Source organism: Chelon labrosus (assembly GCF_963514085.1).
Source record: "Chelon labrosus genome assembly, chromosome: 4".
NCBI lineage: Eukaryota > Metazoa > Chordata > Actinopteri > Mugiliformes > Mugilidae > Chelon > Chelon labrosus.
The window spans coordinates 7585779-7607611 of record NC_140340.1 but is presented as its reverse complement, the minus strand read 5'-3'; the positions used below and the strand labels follow the sequence as shown (position 1 = coordinate 7607611).

Here is a 21833-nt window from a genome sequence, read left to right as displayed (position 1 = left end):
AGGTCCGGGACATGTCTCAAGAAGTTTCGTCTCCTTGTCCCCACTGTTCCTGTAATTGGATATGGAAGAGGAAGAAATAAAAGAGAGGGGAGGAGTTGAGAAGAGAGATAAATTGAGAGAGAGAGGCGTTATACACATGTATATACACTAATCAGGCATAACATTATGACCACTGACAGGAGAAGTAAATAACATTGACCATCTTGTGACAATTCAATGTTCTGCTGGGAAACTTTTGGACCTGGCATTCATTGGTGTGGATGTTACTTAGACATGTAGCACCCACCTAGACCAGACCAGACGCCCCCCTCCACCCCATAGCAATGACACTCCTTGATGGCAGCAGCCATCCCCAGCAGGATGCAGCCTGACACAGGCACACACACAAAAACACTTTAGGAACAACTAAAAAAAAACATGAAGAACAGCACAAGGTGTTGACCTGGCCTCCAAATTCACTAGATCCCAAACTGATCAAGTATCTGTGGGATGATCCACAGAGGCCCCTCCCCTCAAAGGCCCCCCCCCACTAACAACATCCTGTTACCCTCAGAAGGCCCATGTCCATTCTCCGATGAGTCACAACTGTTTTGGAAGCAACAAGGGAGACCTGCACAATATTAGGAAGGTGGTCATAATGTTATGCCTGATCGGTGTATATGGTAGCAGGGTTATCATTTCTGCTAATTTCACTATATTTTGTGAATAATAACATTAAAAATGTGTCACCGTGTTGTTTCTTTTACATGCGCCGACACACAGGAACACACAGAGACGCTTACATTCACCAGACACACTGGAATAGATCCCCTTTTCTTTATGAATTATTTCCAGAGCTGAGCCTTTTGCTCCAGATTAACCAGCCAGCTGTAATGTTGCCTGTGCGTGTATGTGAGGGTACTGTGCCACTATTGAACAGCAGGGACGCGTGGGCTCTCTGTGGTCTACTTCAGATGAATGAGTTACGCTGCCGTCAACTATAAAATGCATTGTCACATGCACATATTGTCTGTGTAGCCACCCCAGGCAACATAGGTACTGCAGATCTTACAGTCAGTTTTATTTGAACAGTTTCAAAATAAAGATATTACTTTGTTTTACTCAATTTAATTCGTTACATTACAGCACTATAAGAAGTAGATTAGACCACATGCTGTGAACACGGCTGTTGACACCATTTGCTGCTTCCGTCATATAAACAGGTACATTGACTTTTCTGGTGCTTAGGTAGGTTGTGTAAGTGTGTGTCGCTGTGTGTGTGTTTGTGCACTGCTGGCAGCGATGGCACACGGCGGTCTCTGAGCTGTGAAATAGAATCAGCGTGTGTGTGTGCTCTCTATCGTGCATCTCCATCTCAACACTTGACCCAGTAAAGGCGTCGCACTAACACACTCACTTATCAGTATCTGCGCATATGTGTGTGTGTGTTGACGTGTGAATATGTTTTGAATATTGGTTGTTTGACTGACTCACAATCAAGAGTAAGTGTGAGATCGGGTTGTTTGGAACAAGGTTTAACGTTGACGACTTTGTGGTGATGTTTCAAGCTACATTATCTGACCTCTGTTGTCTGAGCTCATCAGAGTGAGACCGCCAACACGCACTCTTGTCACCCCGAGGGTGTGTGTGTGTGTCTGCGTCGTGTGTACACACACTTGTGTGTTTGAACTTTATGTCACAGTCAAAGGCATCTAAAAAGCTGCCTTACATCTACCCGAATAACACGGAAAAATCAGATAAGGCATCCTGGGGCTATCCCTTTCACCTGTTCTAGCCAGACAGTGACAAAACATTGGGTGGGTGCATTTATTGCTAGAAGCTTGTGCGTCTTGGGTGCTGTAGACTTCACGTTGTCAAGAGTCTGAGAAATAAAACATATTAAACACTAGTTGTGGATCAAGGCTTCATCAGAGGCCTAGTATTGTGTGTGGACCATAGATTGTATAAAGATGGACAACAAAACTGCTTCTCAAAAGTGAAGCCAAAGCAAGTAGAGCTCCCCCTGGTGGCTGGCTGCAGTATAGGTCATAAGCTCCACCTCCTCCATGTAAGTGGATGGGACTTGGGCCAAACAAAAACACTAAAATACACGTCAAATACATTTTTTTTTCAAGGATGGTTTCTGTAATTTTAGGTAGTTAATATAATTTTAAGTTGGGTATCGGGGCAGCTGTGGCTCAATAGGTACAGCGGGTTGTACACAAAGCAGAGGGTTAGCGGTTTAATCCCCAGAATGTGCCACATGCCGAAGCAAGACACTGAACCCCCAGTTGCTCCCAGTGCGTGACACTGGTTTTTGAATGTGTGTGTGCTTGTGTGAGCGCTTTGAGTACCAATAGGTAGAAAAGCGCTGTATAAAAACAAGGCCATCATTTACCATTTACCATTTGACGGTGTAGAAACAGGATGCCATGAAGCGGTCCCGTAGGACCGCAAGAGTTGGCAGTGTATAAAACGACATTTCCTTGTAACTGGTGGAGGTAGACCAGAGTGTAGTATTAATTAAATGAAAACACCAGGATGTCTGGTTGAAGTATGGTCGGGTCATCGATATCGCGGCTCCACGTGGCTCCACTCTCTTGACGTACTGCGCAGACTCTGGCTCCAAGCTCGCAAGATGGCGCTGCCCGTATCCCCGGGAACCTAGCTCCAGTTTTTCCCAGAGCAAGGAAGTGGTGACGTATTGTCCATATTTATATACAGTCTATGGTGTGGACAGTGGTTATCTTCATTATAGCTGCAATAAAAAGTGATTTTAAAAGCAAATACTGATCAATTATTGTGTAAGACAAAAAAATGAATAAATAAATGAAAACATCCCTTAACATATGGTCAGGTGGGTGAGTTTGGACGTGTGCACACATCTAAAGATTCCTGCCTGGCTAATGTACTGTGGGAATAAAAAATCATATTATATTTTCCAGTGCTTTATAAGCCACTGACTTTCCTGTAAACACATTTTTTGTCCCTGTACAGAGTGTGCAGTGAGTGTCACATGTCTCTGTTTCTATGTCCAGTCGGTCGTTAGCTCCTCTGTGACCCGCTGCAGTCAGGGACTTTGTGCAACTCTCAGGGACAAAAAAAAAAAAAAAAAAAAAAAAAAACTGCGTTATTGTCGCGCTCCATTGTCCTCCGGTCACTCTCGCTGGTATGCAGACAGGGAGGGCAGGGCACTGCCTCCGATACATTTAGAAACTCGCATACAAACGCAGGAATTCCTGCGAGGTTCTTTTCACTTTGTTGCCGTTGACCGGGAGGAATTCTAAATACAAGTCAACTCCTCTAGATCCCACAGATTCTTCTCCTGACCCGGATTACGTAACACACGCTTCACATTAATCCTGCAGAGCTTCATTAAATGTTTGTGGGGTTTTATGTTATTTAATTTCATTTATTTAAATGACAGCAATAAGTAACGTACTGGAAACGACATTAGTTGTGTTGAAAGATAAATGAATCAATAACTAAAGAAAAAAAAGAAGATAGAATAATAGTAAAATACAATAGATAGATAAATAAAAATTGACATATATTTCATATAGCAAATAGGCAGAAGTCAGACATTCAGCTGCAGTGCTTTTGGCGATCCTGGGACCTGAGGATTGTTTACATGCACACAGGGCCCATGGCTAATCAAGTACATCCCATAGCAGGGGCACAGACGTACTGTACTGTGGAGGACAGGCAAGGGTCCCACAGACTTCAAATTACCATGAGGATAGGAACATCTCTGCTGTTCTTCTGCAGCACCACATTTCACATTTCACAGCGAGCGGGGCCGTAATTGCTGCGAGGGGCGCCCGGTGATAGGATAAATAGATAAAAGCAGCGACAGAGAGGATGCAGTGGGCAAACTCAGAGCTCTCGCTGCTGCCTTCTCCGTTCACGCATTGACACACATCCCTCAACAACAGTTCAGAATCAGCCCTGAAATTGAAAAAAAAAATGTTTTTTGCTCTTTCTCTTTCTGCCGCCTTCGGTTTCACGCAGGCACTCGTGCACTCTCTGCAGCCACTGAAAGAAACAGCGGCTTCCCTGTACCACCTGAGGACTCCCCTCCAGAAACAATCCCTGCTGCCCTCCGTTTGCTCTCCCTTTCTCTCTTTCTCTTCCTCTATCTCTCTCTCTCTGCCCCAGAAAATGCAAATGAACAGTAGAAGGAGGGGGGGAAAAGAAAAAGCTATTGTGAGATAGCGAGGGTGCATCCCACTGTACTATAAATAACCAGTCAAACTCTGTGTTGCTAAGGCTGGCTCAGCAGCCGCTCTTTTCATCATTTCTTACCCCTTGACTCGCTTCTTTCACTCCCTCTCTCCCTCCCTCTCCTCCTCCATTCATTCCTTCTTTTCTCTCTCTCCCTCTCTCGCCATTCTCATCCATATCTATAGTCACCGAAGGGAAATGAGTAAGAGAGGGAGGCATAGCTGTCAATACTCTTGCGCCGAGATGCTGTGAGTGTGTCACACGAGCGCTCCATTCACAAGATTTGTGGTGCCGCAGCGTTGTGTAACCGTGCTGAAGGGGGAAGAGAGAGACGGCATAGAGTGTCTTCTCTGACTGATTCCTATCAGGATGGCAAAGATGGAGGACAGGAAGGAAGGAGGTGTCTCTGGTGTATTCTAGAGAGACCACCCTGCAGATCCGGAGCTGGCTTACATTTACTTCAACCAAATACGGCACCCAGTATTCATGCAACTCTCTCAGACCACCCTCTTAACAGGGTTTCAAGTTTCTAGAAGTGTGTCTGTTCATGAACTTGACTTAAAGACGAATTAGTCCTTTCTCAGGACACGTCCAAGCAGCACCATCTGCTGGCCGACTTAAAATCTCCGCACTGTGCTTCCACACTCACAGTTTTCTGTTTTCTTTCACCTTTCAGAAGGATGTGGCAAAGGAGGAGGTGGCGAGCGGTACAAAGGACCTGTCAGAGGAAGAAGTGCGCTCCAGGATAGAAGAATATAATGCTCAAGTGTCAGACAATGGCATGAAGCTGGTGAGTTTTTAAACCGGCAGTGTTGTAGGTGGTGAATGTGTAATGTCAAATTAATAATGAGAATGGCCTCCTCATTGAATGTAACACCATTACCTTTTACTTTCTAAGTGTATGCAGCAGAGATAATTAATTAAGTTTGGAGACGACACAGCAAATTATTAGAGAGAGGTTGCAAAGTCAGGAAACATTAAAGGCATACAGTATGAGATAGCAAATAAAATATGCATTCTTGCTTTTTTAACCTGTCAGCAGCTTGTGATTACAGCCACAACATTATGACCACTGACAGGAGAAGTGTTCCTCCTGGGAAACTTTTGGACCTGGCGTTCATTGGTGTGGATGTTACTTAGACATGTAGCACCCACCTAGACCAGGCCAGACACCCCCACCCCATAGCAAATTCACTAGATCCCAAACTGATCAAGTATCTGTGGGATGATCCACAGAGGCCCCTCCCCTCAAATGCTGATTGGGAATATCAGCATTTGAATCAACTACAAAATATTAACTTACCATCCACTGAGAAATTAGCTTCTGGAGCTTCCACCATTTCCAAAAACAAAAAAATGTCTGGAGACCACCAAGGTTAACAGATAAACGAGCTAACAGCCAGGTAACTGAATGCTGGAAATGCGAAGCTTAATGAAAGGATACCACGGTCGGGACCATCAACCTTATCCTCAGACATATTATCAGTTTACAATGAAAATAAGAACTTACCTTCCACGTGAACGCCACAAGAGGGGGCCAGTAGTATGGTCTCCACTTGTGGTTTTTGCAGAGATTAAACGGAACAAGATACGTGTTAATACCGTAGGTGCTTTTGGACCGCTGTTCCAAGAAGTGCCCCCTGACGGAACTGAAACATTCGTAGGGTGTTAGGGTCTTTTTTGGCCTCCTGTGTTTTGGGGACTAGAAGGCACCAGTAGGTAGTTCACCCTCGGAGAGTTCCCTGAACCTGAAGCACTTAAATAGAATTAATTAGAGAGCTTAAGAGGTGCCTGGGGGTGGATTATGTTTCCTTTGGAAAAGCTTGCTCTATGCTAAGCTAAGGTGTCCAGCCACTGGTTCTCGTATTTACGGCTACATGAGATACACGACACACTTTACATTTAGACAAAATACAGAAAACTAAAATAAGAAGAAATAAGATTTTTATGTACACAGTTATTTTTGCTCGGCCCTTCTCTGGTGCACATATTAATACAGAACTGTCTCTGCCCTCTCTTCTCGTCTCTCCAGGCTGAAGACGGCTCCTACACAGGTTTCATCAAGGTCCACCTGAAGCTCAGTCGACCGGTCACCGTCCCTGAGGGAGTGTCCAGGCCAGGGCAGGAGTCAACGGACGGCGAGCACTCTGAAAAACGAACTTCCTTCTACCTACCATGTGGCTGTGTGAAGCAGCTCCACATCAGCTCTCATACCACCTCGAGAGAGGTCATTCAGGGCTTGCTGAAAAAGTTCATGGTGTTGGACAATCCCTGCAAGTTCGCATTGTACAGGCAGACGCACCGCGATGGACAGGGTGAGGGAAAAGACCCCCGGTCACTGGATTTCATGTTGATGATTTTGTTTTTTTTGTGTGTAAATACACTGAACAATATGTTTTTCTTGGTGCAGACCTGTTCCAGAAGCTTCCTCCGTGCGAGCGACCTCTTCTTCTGCGGCTGATTGCAGGACCAGACGCAGATCAGCTCAGCTTTATTCTTAAGGAGAACGAGACCGGAGACGTGGAGGTGAGAAGACACAGACACACACACACTCACACACAAAAAAAAAGATGTGGTAACAGGTATCTGCAATCGAATATAAATCTTTCACTCTTAATCCCACAGTGGCATGCATTCTCGGTCCCTGAGCTTCAGAACTTCCTGGTGATCCTGGAGAAAGAGGAGACGGAGCGCGTACGGGCAGTGACGCAAAAATACACCGTTTACCGACAGAAACTAGAGCAGGCCCTAAAACAACATGACCCCTGACCCCTCCCCTCACCTGTTACCTTATGACTTCAACCCGGGGGACAGGCTGATCATTCAAACCTACCCCCTCTCCTCCCCACCCCATCCCTCGGCTACCCTCGGCCTATTCAGAGAGTGGAGCTGAACTTGTCTCTGCGCTCCGCATATACACACAAATCACGCCCAGTTGCATATCCTTTCTCAGGACGCATACGAGCCCCCCCCTCCCTCCCACCCACCCACCCACCACACATACATCTGCTCCCCGTGGAGAGGATCAGGAGTTGAAAGTGACTTGAAAGGCTGCAGGGTGTGTGGTCGTTGCACTGATTGGACTACTAGTGTATTCATTGCCAAGGACACACGCACACACACACACATACAAACACAGGAAGGCCTGTACTGTAAATCATCGGGGCCTGATTAGAATCAACGTTTTTAAAGATTCTTCTGCTACCGCTGCTGCTGCTGCTGCTGCTACTGCAAGTGTTACTTATGCATGAGTCTCTCTCAGCTCATCTCCCCCTGCACATAGATTTAGGATTAAAACAGAAGGCATGATTACTTTTTTTTTTTTTTTTTCTCTCATCTTGCCGGCATGGAAGGACAATCACACGGTGTGTTTCTTTTCTTTTTTTTTCTTTTTCTTCTTTCATGGAAATGATGTATTATATTTGAAGCCGGGCTATGAAACATGTGGATTTGTGAGAAAGGAGTCAAGGCTTCTGGAAATCGAGCGGCGGCACGAGAAAGTGAGATTAGTTCTCTTGATTTTTTCTCAGGAAGCACGTGTTGAGCTGAGAAAGGGAAAGCCTCTTCCACTTTACGCAAACCTACTTTGGCATATCTCTATCTCTCCGTGCTCCTCCAAAAACAAACACGCGGCCTCCTCCTCAGATGATACCACTTCCCTTCGCTACAAACCCCGATCTAAACAACCTTGCACGGACTCCCGCTGCAAACGCAGAGAGAAGCCATCCACCTTTACCAACACGCTTCACTCACACACACACTGTTCAATTGTATTTGAATGTGAGAGGACTTTTACACCAAAGCTCAGAGGGCCAGATATAACGAGAGGATTCGGAGGACATTTGGTAAATTTAAATGTTTGTTAAATTAAAGGTGGTGTATGTAAAAAAATAAATAAATAATGGAGCCTCTATTTGCACATAAACAGCAGGTGCAGGTCACTGAACGGCCCACGTGTCTAGGCCATGGCTTGCATTTATGCATTTTTCTTTTATTTTCCACCCCCCCCTCCGAAAAAAAAGAACTATAAACTATAAACTATATCAAATTCATGATAATAGCTATGATGTACCAATGATGTGTTTGCAATGCATATTTAACATGTAGACACTGGAGAAAGAGTTTGTTGTTATTATGAATATTATTATTAATTTTATAATATCATTCGTACTGGCTGATGTGTGTGTGTGTGTGTGCGCGTGTGTGCTCATCCAGGGCAGAGAGGATAATGTGAATATTATTTTTAAAAACGTCGTCAGCGCGCCCCCCCCCCCGCTCGGCCTCGCTCATCGGGTGTTAACACGTGCATCGGGTGCGCGTTTGGAGGAAAGTGCATGCATCGTTAACTGAATGAATTTAACCGAAACATTTGTTTATTCATTCGTTCCGTAGACGTACTGATGAACGAGGCCTGTCGTCCATAAGCACATGCTTTTCTTTTCTTTTCTTTTTTTTTAACCAGCATCACCCAAAGCCCAAGCTGTTCCTGCTGGCAGTGCCTTTTGTTTCATGTGCCCCCCCCCTTCTGTGTCTATCCATGTGAGGTGTGTTTCAGCACACGGGTGCCTGAGTATATGTGTGGGTGCTTTTTGCATGTGTGCATATCTGTGTCTCTTGGGTGGTGTTGTCATTTTTCTTTTCTGCCCTCCACCGCCCCCCAACCCATCCTCAACACTCTTTCCAATAAGTCCTCTGTGGGAATGTGTGTGTGTGTGTTATTTATTTCATAGTTCACACCATCCACATGTCAAGGATGATGAGACTTAATGCTGTTTTTTTTTTTTTTTGCAACTTATTTTGTTCTATTTGAAGAGGTGTGTATAAATATATCAGTGAGACTGTACAGAAAATGAAATAAAAAGGTCATCCCTTTACTGAAACGCTTCCATTTCCTTGTGTCTTTTATTATTTCACTTACGCTTAAATCCGGCGTCCAGTGCTTGTGAAGTCGTTTCTGTTTATTTGTTTGTCTTCAGAGAGGCAGCTGTGCACCACTTAGTGGGTCCTTAACATGATCTGAATGTGTTGTCCAGACATGACCCAACAAGAAAGTGCTGAGCTCAGCTGTGCATCTCATGTCATCTTCTCAGGAGGCCAGCTTGCATTGCCTACAAGCCACCAGCAGGTGGCGGGACCTGATCTACAAGTTGAACCTCTACATGCAAGCTGCATGTGTTCACGTGCGTGTTTGTGTGACTGTTTTTATCCCTCCTGATTGACATAATAAAGTATTTGTGTTTTGCCCTGACGGACAGCTCACCACAACACTTTCCCTGATAAGGCTGTGTTTAGGTGGATTCTTTTTCAAAGGGCATTCAAAACATGGCGTTACACCAATAAACCCGCAGGTGTTGGTGTCTGTCACAGGATCTGAGACCAAATACAGCTAGAACCCCCCCCCCCCCCCCCACCAAGGACCTATAGGTAGCCTTGCACCTGGCCCCATCTTTTGCTGTAGTTGTAAATGATAAAATTGGCCGTCCTCTGTCCACAGTCTTACACCTTGAACCCCTTGGAAAGTAAAGTGCAATAAGCAGATCAGTTTATAGGCATTGTCACCCTACTCGCTCTATACACCACCGCCTAAGAATGGACAACATGGCCAAACTGGTCTTAGGGACTGGCTGTTGTCCAGAGGGCTGCCTGAAACTGTGTCAGTATGCGTATTTATGGCGGCAAAAATAGACAGACCCCTCTTCTCACCTCTGAGAAAGGGCTAAGATTAGCATCAGCCTCTAGCTAGCATGTATCACTGTCTGGATTTAGCCTGCTACCCTTCTCTTGCCTGTCCGGCCTCGCTCCTTCTGTCCTCTGCCCTGCCTCGAACTATATCTAGCTCTGTATAGCTCTCCGTAGCCTCTCCAGTTTCAATCCACAGTTTTCCTCATAGGGTATGCAGAGTGAATGACCAATAGCGCTGTGCGGGCCAGAGGGGGTCACGCTTAACCAGACAATTGTTGACAATTATTGATTAATCTCATGGCTAGACAGCGGCCTGTGCAAGCGAGTACATGTGAGACGACATCAGACACACAGCACATAACAGGACACACAGACAGACTAAGCTACGTGAATACTGCACGCCGTGTGAAGGTGTTGTTTTCGCAGTAGGCTTGGGCGCGATGAAGAACATTGAATTATATTGTACATTAGATTATAGCACATAAACAGTGGATTATTACCCAGGATGGCGGCGCTTGTGAGGTGAATACGTGCACTCATACAGCAGATTGTCAACATTCATACCTGCAGACTTAGATAGATAGATAGATAGATAGATAGATAGAATATACTACTGTGTACAGTCTGTACCAGTACTATAATAATATAGAGATATATAAGATTAATTCAGATTCAGATTCAAAAAACTTTATTTGTCCACGGGGGGCAATTTAAGGCACAAGTGAGCAGCTTAACGTGCAAGTGCAGACATTTAAGGAGCAAACAAACAGAAATGGAACAAAATACAAAGTATATACAAGTTGCCATAAATGTTATAACTATCCAAAGATGTGTAGTTGTCGGTCTTATTACCCTTAATTAATAGTGATCAAACATTATTAGTAGCTAACTGAACAGACAGACGTTCTCATTCATTCAGACTATTGATTAGAAAGCGTTATGTGGGCTCCTCTGCAGTTCTCCTGGAGGCCGCTGCGGGGCGCCATTCTGCCGGTTGCCCGGATGCTCGCTAAGCCCCGCCCCTCTCCCCTCCCCTTCTGTTTGCCTGCTGACTCCGGGCTCAGTGAAGACGCCCTTAGCAACAACATACAGCTGCGACGAATAAGATACTCGTGTCACACAGAAGAAGAAGGATTTAACAGTGCAGCTTCACAGCAGTGTCTTTGGGGCGAAGCTTTCTTTCTTCAATGCGAAGGAGATCCTCCGGCTGCTCCGACTGCAAACATGGGACACGAGCACAGCTATAGCGAGCTAGCCCGCTCCGGCTAGCCATCCCCGAAGGAGAGCGAAGCAGCCCCAAGCTGTCCCGAAGGAGGACGAATCCCGGGGCTCTCGACGAGTGGTAGCATCGCTGTTTGCTAACTACCAAGTCAGCTAGCGTGGAATAACCGACGGGAATGGTGCTCTGGACCGACGCATTGAACCGTCAGAGAGAGGCGAGGGGCACACGGGTCAGACCACCACGCTGTAATATTTGGACTCAAACTATTTTTAACCGAGGGAGCGGCTCTCGGGCGGACGACTGTGTTTGTGGCGAGTGTGCGAGCTAGCTAGCTGGCTGGCTAACTAACTAGCCGAGGGGGAAAAACGACCCCCACCGCCTGTTCAGGTTCTTCTAACGGCTCGTCGAGGCTAACGTTAGCCGGGGCGAGTGTGGTTCTTTTGAAAACAACACAGCCCTTGTTTTTGTTTTTTGTTTGTTTTTAATAAAAGAAGAATAAATCATTGTGGAAGAAAACTGTTAAAGAAAAAGAAAAAGTAACTTGAGTAATCGAAACCACAGCTCAAGGCTACTTGGACTCACCCTCTTAAAAAAAAAAAAAAAAACTATCACGGCAAACTTTTTAATGCTACTAGCCAAGTGTGCTACGTGAGTTTTTTTGTTTACTTTGGATCTTTTTTTTAAACTTCGGATGCTGGCATCAAACATTAACTGCAATCATGATGATAATAAGCAGAAAACCAGAGGGCCCAATAGCAACAGGTAACTATAACAACAAAGAGTTGTGTTTCTTTTTTTTTTTGTTCTAATGTTGTGTGACTTTTTTTTTTACATTTAACGTAAAATTTAGGTGAAACGGACAAAAGGTTTCGACTTTAACGTGAAACCAGCTGTCGCGCCTCGGTCGTGTCGTGGCTCTTTACCCAAATAATCATGTGCCTTTAAATTACCCCGACGGACACGTTTCTCCTGAGAGTCCTGCTTTAAATGTCACGTCGTGGCTTCCTGCGGCCGGAGAATGGACACGTGTAGCATACGGTTCACAAGACGCGGGTCGTAAACATGTTATCTTTTGCTTTGAAGCTCCTTATCGATCACGACGCTTCCTCCTGCCAGTGTGTTGGAAACCGGTTCAGTGATCGCCGCGTTGCCATTACCTCGTAAGCTTTTATTGTCAAAGATTGATAGCATTTGTTTGCAGACTGACTGCTGGAGTTTTATTTGGTTTAGCTGCTCCTATGTTCTGAGTTAGAAGTAATTCAGTGTTTTTTGGGTTTTTTTTGCATGTGCACTAGAACAATGTGACTTTGCTCTCAAGCCACTGTGAGATGTTTACACTGGGTGCATTGTCTGCAAAGAGAGAGAGAGAGACACGTCCTACCCCAGGATACCAGGAAGAGAAGGACAAAAACCCCTGACTTTATCCCACCACACGTTTTATGACACACGATCCTGCTTTATGTCTGTTTGTTTGGACCTTGTTCTCTCGCAATTTAGATTCGCAGAGGGGGATTTTCACACCGTGGAGAGCTAGACCGCCAGCTGCACATAGTATTAGCCTGACTGTTTGGCTACATTGAAGTTTGGGCTCTTGTTTAATTTTTTTCCCACCAGGGAAGGGAAAAAAAAAAAATGCTAAGACAACAAAGTCAGATTCTGTTCAGACGGTCCAGAGCCCCTGCTGAGTGATTCGGAGTTTGCAGAGGGCTAATAGGGTCTGTGATTGCCTAATATTGTGCGTGGAGCCCTTAATGCCGCTGTTTGCTGTGCTGTGCAGGTTTAATGCGTCTGTATCCAGGCAGCGGGTCTAATCTGTCCCGGAGCTGGCCTGTTGACGATCGAGCACCGGGACTTGGGCTCTGACGTACCTGCACATGGTTACAGCACTCCCAGGGGCTAGTCAGAGGGAACACCAAACATGCCACAGTTTTGGGCTTTTGCTAATGAGCTGTCCCAACACAAAAGCTCTGACACTGACATATGCCAACAGGCTATTCGACCTAGTTTCAGGCTGTCAGTGTTTATGCTCTATAGTCTACTGAAATGTCAGCTTTTTGTGTAGGATAGGTGATCGTCGAGATAGACAGGTGGCTGATGGAGCGACTGGCCCTTTCCTATAATGCTCTTCTTGTTCCCATCATCTCCCATTAGGAGCTTGGCTTGACGCCATAGAGGTGAGCGTGAAACGCAGCGCTATTGAATGACGGGCGCCCTCATCCCTCCGCATTAGCTCTAATTCTGAGCACACCTGGTGTGCGCACTACATGACTTGGCCTGAATGGACAGACGGGGCAGACGGAAAGATGCTGTCGTCACGGAGGCATCTGTTACCCCCATTAGGCCAATAATACCACTTGCAGCGCTAGCGATCTGGGACCCTAAGCCCTGTCTAAGCTGGTCAGGTCAGAGCCCTGGCCACAATGTATTGCACACAATAGACAGTGTATCTGCTAATAATGGCTCTTTTCACAGTAAATGTGGGCTAGGATGTTGTGGCAAACAATATTCACCCCTACTCGTGTACAGAAAACATTGCAATGGGGCATGCTTGCTGAGGTTAGCTCAAGGGGGGATTTGTCAGCCCCTACCAAACTGATTGTTTAAGTCTCAAGGTAGTTTTGCTGGAGTGATTGATGAGATAATCAATGTGGTTTGGACGAACAATGGTTTGTCTGTCTCTGTGGAGAAGATTTAATTGCCCTTTGTAGGCACCAGCCTCAGATTTTTTATCCCCGAGTGTGTCTGTGTTGCAAACATTATCACACTGATTAGTTTTTTTTTTTCTCATCTTTGTTCCTTCAGCACGCCACGGTGACGGTCTCTATGACTCGTACATGAGGACAGACCACATCCTTAAAGACGACGCAGATACAAACAGTCCGTCTGCGCTGCCCCCAATGCCTAAACACACAGTAAGTAAACACACAAACACGCACACAGCCGGTTAAGCTTTATTTCCTGTTCTGCAGCACACTTTGTCTCCTGACATCCTGTTCCTCAGAGAGATATTCCCTATGCAGGCCTTGTTTTGTTGTTTTTTTTTTTTTTCCATCACATTTGTTCCCGTCTGTGTCTTATCTCTTACCTTATCCCCTGCACGGGAAAATCAGATTTTTATAACCTCGAATGAGACTAACGTGATCATTTGAGTAATATTGATTTACAGCCTGAGGGCATGTGAGAGTGTTTGTTGCACCGGGCAGCTCTCCATGAGGATGTAAGATAAGTGAAGTAGCCATTTTGTGTCTTTAGATGGAAGTTAATCTAGAGATTCCAGTTAACAACCTTGAACTTTGCGTGTTTATGTTTTCTGGGATGTCTCCACTTCCTTCATGCACAACTGCCTCCCTCTGCCAGGTCAAATGACTTGACAAAAACCGTAAACATATTTTGACCTCATGTAGTCATCCGTGTTTATGTAGATTTCAGTTACTTTAATTGACACGGTGCAGTTCAGAGGCTTCAGTAGACTGACCCACATGTCGTTCTATGTCGCCCTTTTTTCCTGATCGATAGATGCCTTCGGATTGCGGTCAGACAAAATGAGCGCGTCGAGGGCACCACTTTTAGATCTGACACACAACTTGCGACGGACTTTTAAAAACTAGTTCGAATGTGTTATTTAAATAAAAGATTAATCTAATTATTAACACGTACCATTGTTCCCGTGCTCTTTCTGTGTTTGCCTTTCTGAACAACCCCTTTGGCAGAAAATGCACACACGAGCTGGGAATGACGCTCCACAGCCTCCCACGCGAGTCGAGGGTAAAAAAAAAAGGCTGGTTTGATAAATTCTAAAGATTTATTGGGCTTGAAAATGTGACCCATAAACAAAATCACCAATCAGCATTCCCCCCACTCTCCTCCCCGTCCTCTGACTCGCTCGGCCCTCCGTCAGCGGGCTTGCGCCGAGGTTAGGCCCAGTTTTCTGTTCCACTCCTTTGTGTTTTCTGTCACGCTCGCAGAGGAACTGTACTCCGCTGAATGTGACTGACAGTAACGTGACCCAGTTGACCGCTCTCGCTCTACTAAAGCAATAAACTGGTGTCATCCCTGCTGCGTGTAAGCAGACGGGACGAACTGATAAATAAACTATTCTAGTAAATCTAGGTCCACGGCCTGATATGAAAGCGCGATGGAGATAATGAGGCAATGATCTTCGAGGCTACTGTTTTCGTTGTGACTGTGATCAACCGTATTGCTTGTTTTATCACCAGGATTTGCGACACGTGTTGAGTTGCGCAACACTGTGTGAAGGAGAAAAGCGTACTTAGGAGTTTCTCCAACAGCGAAGAGATTAGCTCTTCTCCATCTGTTGCGCCGTGCAGATTTGCGCACAGAGGACTCTCCACCCTCAGTAATGCGTACCCTAGAGTAGATCCACACTCCCTCTCTCCTGTTTCCATGTTTTGTCACTTTAAAATATATATTTTTTTTTTGCTAATGTCAGCCCCCACCCGGTCAATCAGTAATAGATGGGGCTGCACGTGTTGCAGGCTTTGATTTTCATATCGGCGTATGTATGTGTGTGGGGGTGAATGGCCTCGATCGATGACATTCACTGGGTTTGCAGTACAGCTTTGGGACAACAGCTGCATGGGTCCCTGGGTCAGCAGCGGGGCTGTTGTAATGAGCCGAGGCTATATGGTTACATGTATGGAAACCCATCCAGCATTCCACCTCTATTTTAGGACTTAAGCTTACAACACAAACACACTCCCAGCTGAGTCCTCTTCCAGCGAAACATGTCAACACCTATTTTTAATGTGAGTTTCCTTGTTGTCTTAATGAGCTGACAGACCCGCTTGGCCTTGAAGGCCTGAGGCTCCGCTTAAAAGAATAAACCGCACACTGCATAATCCGTTTCGCTCCCAAACCACGCTGCCAACAGAATAAGAAGTGTTCATTTAAGAAACAAAAAAGAGGCAAAATTAATATGCTTCCCCCGGAGTTACTCCTTGTCAGCATGTCTAAACAGCCGCACTGCCTCTATAGTTTAAGAGTATAATCTAACTTTAATGACCGTCATTTCCCGTCTGCTCCATAATCTTGTGGAGGGCTCTTTCCGCCGGTGAGAAAGACAGAGAGAGAGAGAGAAGAGAGGGGAAGACAGAGAGTGAGGAGGAATGAATTCCTGGGGTTGCTGAGACGAAACTGTTTACTGGCAAGACTCTAGACCTTCTCTATAAACTCTTCTAACCTGACACGTTCACCCAGGCAGAGGCGGATCCGCCACTATTAAAGTTTGTGGGCAGATAATGTTCAAAAAGGTTTATAAGTGGGAGTCAAGACACAGAGCAGTCACAGTTTATCAAATGAAACTTTACTGAGTGTTTGTGTCATTTGTACTAATCTGCAATAGCAGTGGCTGACCACTGTTAGCAGTCAATGTGTATTCAGAAAATTATTTCAAGAAGTTAAATGCTAGACTTCATACGTTACCCGATTACTGTGCCAGGCCTAAGATAGCTTATACCCTTAACATAATTTTAACAACTAGTAGACAAACACGTAGGAGGGGATGCGGGTGGTTTTGCATATGTTTTGGTTGAAGGCGAGGGCCTGTCGCTCTTTAGCGTTCTCTGCCAGACTGGCTCTAAATCCAGTTGTGCCGGTTCATCGACTGTTAATTTCTCTCCAAATGTGACTCTAAAGCTGGCTGTTATGATGTTTAGGCTTGTGTAACGCCAAACCTGAACTAGCTCTTCGTTCTTGTTGTGTTTGCAGCATTAATCTAGCTTTAACTTTGAATCCCGCCGTGAATCCCTTTCCACGGCGCCTTTGGTTACATCTAAATCTACTAAAGCCCACTGCTGCGTAATGGTGATATGTAAACATATCCGGAGGGTGCAGTTAAGTGTTTTTAGCGGTTTCCCTGTTTGATACCTGGAAACATGACCCTCTGATTCTCTTTCCTGTGGGGTCTCAGATGACGTCTGTTTCAGCCTTTATTCTCGGTTAAATAGACATAGGAAGGACAGGTCAGTTGCACTCACTGTGTCTCTCTCTGAATAGTCCATTTAGCAGAAAATGCAAACACAAACAGTGATACTTCACTGCCTCCCACATCAACAGAGCGAAAGGGCTTGTTTGATGTGTCGTAAAGATTTAATGGGCTTGAAAATTTGACCCATTATTCTTTTCTGTGGCGTCTCATGTGATGTCTGTTGAAGACTAATATCCCATTTTAGTTAAATACGCTTAAATCCAATCTTTTGTCCTTCTACACAATATGTTCCTGCTGGGTTTCCGACATTTCTTAATTCCCTGTGTCATCTTTCTTCAATAGGTCGTCAGTAACAAGGCTGTCATGAGGGATCAGGTGACTGTGCGAGGTGGCCAGCTGAAGGTCAAGTACCTGTATGAAGATTCAACCAACAACCGAAAGATCAATGCCATAGCCACGGCGGCCACCCAGAACAGTGGGACCACCGGCCAGACGCCCAGTAAACCTGCCCCCGTCTCCGGCCTGTCCAAGGAGCACAGTGTAGACAGGTGAGAATGATGCACACACGAAGATACCGAAAGCGTTTCAGACTCTTCCGTCCGTCAACGCGTCTTAATTGTCAGGGAAAGGAACACCAGCAGAGTTGTTGATCAATGTGTTTCTGTCACAGCACTGAATCCAGCAAAAGCTCCAGCGACTCCTCTGGCTCTCACGGAGCCGGAAATGGAGGCAACAGCGGCAAGATGTGCGGCCCTCTCACCCCCGACCAGGCTCTGAGACTCTACCGATCTCAGCTCACCCCCCTGGAGCAGGCGGAGATCCACTCCTACCCAGACGTCTACTTTGTGGGACCCAATGCCAAGAAGAGGCCCGCCATTGCTGCAGGCAACAACAACTGTGGCTACGACGACGAGCAGGGCGGTTACATCAACGTCCCCCATGACCACCTGGCGTACCGCTACGAGTTCCTCAAGGTGAGACGCATATCGAGTTGAGTGCTTGTAAAACCCATTAATGCCGTTTCTCAGATTTTTAGCTCACACCTATTCTTTCTTGTCCTCTTTAGATTATTGGTAAGGGTAGCTTTGGTCAGGTGGCCAAAGTGTACGACCACAAGCTGCAGCAGCACCTGGCGTTGAAAATGGTCCGCAACGAGAAGCGATTCCACCGGCAGGCACAGGAGGAAATCCGCATCCTGGAGCACCTGCGCAAGCAGGATCGCAATGGCAGCATGAATGTTGTGCACATGCTCGAGAACTTCACCTTCCGTAACCACATCTGTATGACCTTCGAGCTACTGAGCATGAACTTGTATGAGCTCATCAAACGCAACAAGTTCCAGGGCTTCAGTCTGCCACTGGTCAGGAAGTTTGCACACTCCATCCTGCAGTGCCTGGAGGCCCTAAGCAGGCACAGAATAATCCACTGTGACCTAAAGCCAGAGAACATCCTACTCAAACAGCAGGGGCGCAGTGGCATCAAGGTAAACACCTGTTACATTTAAATCCTGTGATACTGTGAGCCCTTTAACAGGTCTTGTACCTTTAATGTTTCGCCCTTACAATGTCTTCTTCTGTCTCTGCCAGGTGATTGACTTTGGCTCCAGCTGTTTTGATCACCAGCGGGTCTACACCTACATTCAGTCTCGTTTCTATCGAGCTCCAGAGGTGATTCTCGGTTCACGCTACGGCCTGCCCATCGACATGTGGAGCTTCGGCTGCATACTGGCCGAGCTGCTGACTGGCTACCCGTTGTTCCCCGGCGAAGACGAGGGTGACCAGCTGGCCTGCGTCATGGAGCTACTGGGCATGCCCCCGCAGAAGGTCCTGGAGCAGGCCAAGAGAGCAAAGAACTTCATCAACTCTAAAGGCCACCCCCGCTACTGTGGAGCCAACACCCTGCCGACCGGGGCCACCGTTCTGACGGGGTCTCGCTCTCGTCGTGGCAAGATGAGGGGCCCTCCGGGTAGCAAGGAGTGGAGCGCTGCGCTCAAGGGCTGCGAGGACCCCACCTTTACTGACTTCATAAAGAAGTGCTTGGACTGGGACCCTTCATCTCGCCTCACCCCCAGCATGGCCCTCAGACACCCTTGGCTGTATCGCAGGCTTCCCAAACCGCTGCCTGGGAACGAGAAGAGCCAAGGGGCTCCTGTGAAACGACTCCCCGAGCACCACAGCACCTCCTTCCCCTCCATCCTGGCCAAAGGAGGGCCCGGCTTAGGCACCACAGCTGCCAACAACAAACTGAGGAGCAACATGATGGGAGATTCAGGGGAGGCCATACCTCTTCGTACGGTCCTACCCAAACTTGTCTCTTAGAGAAAGAGAGAGAGAGAGTCCTCGTATCTCCTCTCTCCCTCCACTTTCTCCTGCTCTGCACTCCTCTGGAGGAGTCGGAGCGCAGGAGGCAGCGGAGCCTAGGTTTTAAAACTCGTTTGGTTGTTCTTTTATTTGTTTTCTACTGAGAGGTGTCGACACCCCCCAGTTCTTGGTTTTTAACATTAGCCGATCAGCGAGAGATAATAAAAGACTCACTCTAAGACGTTTTTATACGGAGGATTTCCTTGGAGCGGCTGTGGATTTTCTGTATGCAGCCAGTTGATGAGGTTTGATTTTAGATGATGCTTTTTAAGAACTTCCTCGTGTGAGTGGACAGCTTCGTAAACGAAAGAAAAAAAAATAATGTTTTTAACCCTTGTGTGTGTGATCTCACGCGAGTGTTGTGTTTTAGCAGAACACGCTCAAGCACACCTGCACTGTCACTTGCCTCACCTCACACTCTTAACACTTGTAGGACGCCGCCCCCCCTCCCCTCCCCTTTTCTAGGGGAAAGTGTTTATGTAAGTGAAACTTGAAAAGGGCTGCAGAGATTACTCTTATCAAGTTGGAGATGGCGTGGAAAAAATGTGCTCAGAGTAATTTTAATAGGAGAAAAAAAAGAATCACACAAACACTGACACAGTTTAACGCTGGTTTATATGACATAAATGCCTTCATACAAGTTTTACAGAATCGGCTTTATGCAAAGAATGATTAGTGCTAGCAATAAGTCTTCATTTCCTCCTCCTCCTTATTGCTCTCCTTTTTTTTTTTTTCCCCCCTGCCTTTCCTGATCCCCGGTGCTTTTGCATGTCAGCTCAGTATGTGACAGTAAAATGTGCGCTTTAGCTCCGTGGTGCTACTGTGGGAGACATCAAGAGGGCATAGGGCAACCTATTTACAGCCCCCTCTTCCTCCTCCCGTGCGGGTGCAAAAAAAAAAGAAAAAAAAGGAGGGCAAGGAGTCGGCAGCGCCGCTCAAACTCTGTCACAAAGGTGTCACCGTCGGTCGGTACTTCGCGGCGAGAAGAGACTTGAAATGTGAGGCCAGCTCACGTAAACCGACGTGCACAGAGACGGAGAGCTGCAAGTCGCTGCACATAAACACCTGGGGGAGGGTATGGAGGCGGGGGCACGTGCCAGGAAAGTTGTCGTCGGAAAGTTTGCGCGAATGTCACCTGCCCGGGCCCGTTATAGTCCGCCTGGCGGCGGAGGTCCCAGTGGAAGAATGGTGCGAGGTGAGAGCGAACGAAAGGGCGGCGTGTTTAAAATGAGCCAGGGTTTCCTTTCCTCTGGGGGAGCTGCAGAAGAAGAGCCAGTGACGAGGAGTTTTTAATGGTACCGAAGAAAGAAGGAAGGAAGTGTTTCTCAGGGAGACATACTTGATACATCCCTTAATCTCACGCATCTTTACTGTGTTCCACTGGCGTTGTCTGTCCCAAGCGTGGGCGAACATGCATGCAGTTCTGTCCACTGGCGAGCGAGAGATTGCATTCACGAGCGAGTCCGCAAAGGGGGTCTGCATGCTCCACCGTCTGACCTAGATTCCCCCTCTCCTCCCCCACTATCTCTCTGTGCCTCATGTAGGCCAGGGAAACCTCTTGAACACTCACATACACACATATAGTGAATTATGGTGCTGTCCAAAACACAAACACACACAACACACACACAGAAACACGTCAGGTGCATGTTGGTAAGGACCACACCGCTCAAAGAGTTCTTTCTCTTGTCCCTCATTTTCTAAATAGAACCGTCAGGGATTTCTACTCTGTCTCCACTCTTATTATTATTTTTTATTTTTAATAGGAGTGGTTTCTATTGCTCCAGAATATCAGAGGATGTTAAATGCTACAGTGGGGGGAGAAAAAAAAAAAAGAAGAGGAAGTTGTATACTGTCATGTTGTGTGAGTTAGTAGGAGGGTTTTTGGTGTTCGGCATGAAATCACAACCTGTTATCAGACCGAGTGACTACGAGAAGAGAAACTGTACAGTAACCAAATGAAGTTGTGATAGTTTCTTTTTCTATTAAAAAAATAAAAATGACTATTAAGTGAGAGATGTGTTGCTGTGGCTTGATTTCTGGTTTGAAATATCAAAGCGAGATCTGGAGAAGACGGCTGACGAATCCCTCTCTTTTTAAATCTGACGTCCACCTCTGAGGACAGCCCTGTCCACTGAGGAGAAACACCTGGGAAAACTGCATAGAAACCGAGACGCATGATAAAACAAAGCTCCGGTTCAAATGATGCTACGCCCCCGTTCGTCTGCTCTCGTCTCCAGCGGTAACCAGTGTTGTTTTTTTTTTGTTTTTATTTGCCATCCGACACCTGGGGCCCGTGTTATGAAACGAAATGGCCTCTGGTTCAGCCGTTACAGTGAATCGCTATTAAGCGAATTGGATCTCAGACGGCGGTCGGGTTACACATTCAGTGAACGCTGGAGCACGGATGAGTCAGTGG

At 46.3% G+C, this 21833-nt stretch overlaps 2 protein-coding genes across 2 annotated transcripts in view; both read left to right on the top strand.

Annotated features, from left to right (window-relative positions):
• The window catches only part of rassf5 (Ras association domain family member 5), a 28181-nt gene extending 19140 nt beyond the window's left edge, over nucleotides 1-9041 (top strand). Inside the window, exons 3-6 of the mRNA XM_084543078.1 lie at nucleotides 4880-4993; nucleotides 6236-6518; nucleotides 6614-6729; nucleotides 6829-9041. Coding sequence (XP_084399204.1) covers nucleotides 4880-4993; nucleotides 6236-6518; nucleotides 6614-6729; nucleotides 6829-6972 — 657 coding nt within the window. The 3' untranslated portion in view covers nucleotides 6973-9041. The remainder of the gene's footprint in view (nucleotides 1-4879; nucleotides 4994-6235; nucleotides 6519-6613; nucleotides 6730-6828) is intronic.
• A 1915-nt stretch (nucleotides 9042-10956) lies between these two features.
• Nucleotides 10957-21430, top strand: dyrk3 (dual specificity tyrosine phosphorylation regulated kinase 3). Its single transcript, XM_084543041.1, has 6 exons — nucleotides 10957-11869; nucleotides 13910-14019; nucleotides 17397-17602; nucleotides 17725-18028; nucleotides 18121-18537; nucleotides 18641-21430. Exons 1-6 carry the CDS (start codon nucleotides 11827-11829, stop codon nucleotides 19370-19372), a joined length of 1812 nt encoding a protein of 603 aa, XP_084399167.1. The 5' UTR covers nucleotides 10957-11826; the 3' UTR covers nucleotides 19373-21430.
• The last annotated feature ends 403 nt before the right edge of the window (nucleotides 21431-21833 follow it).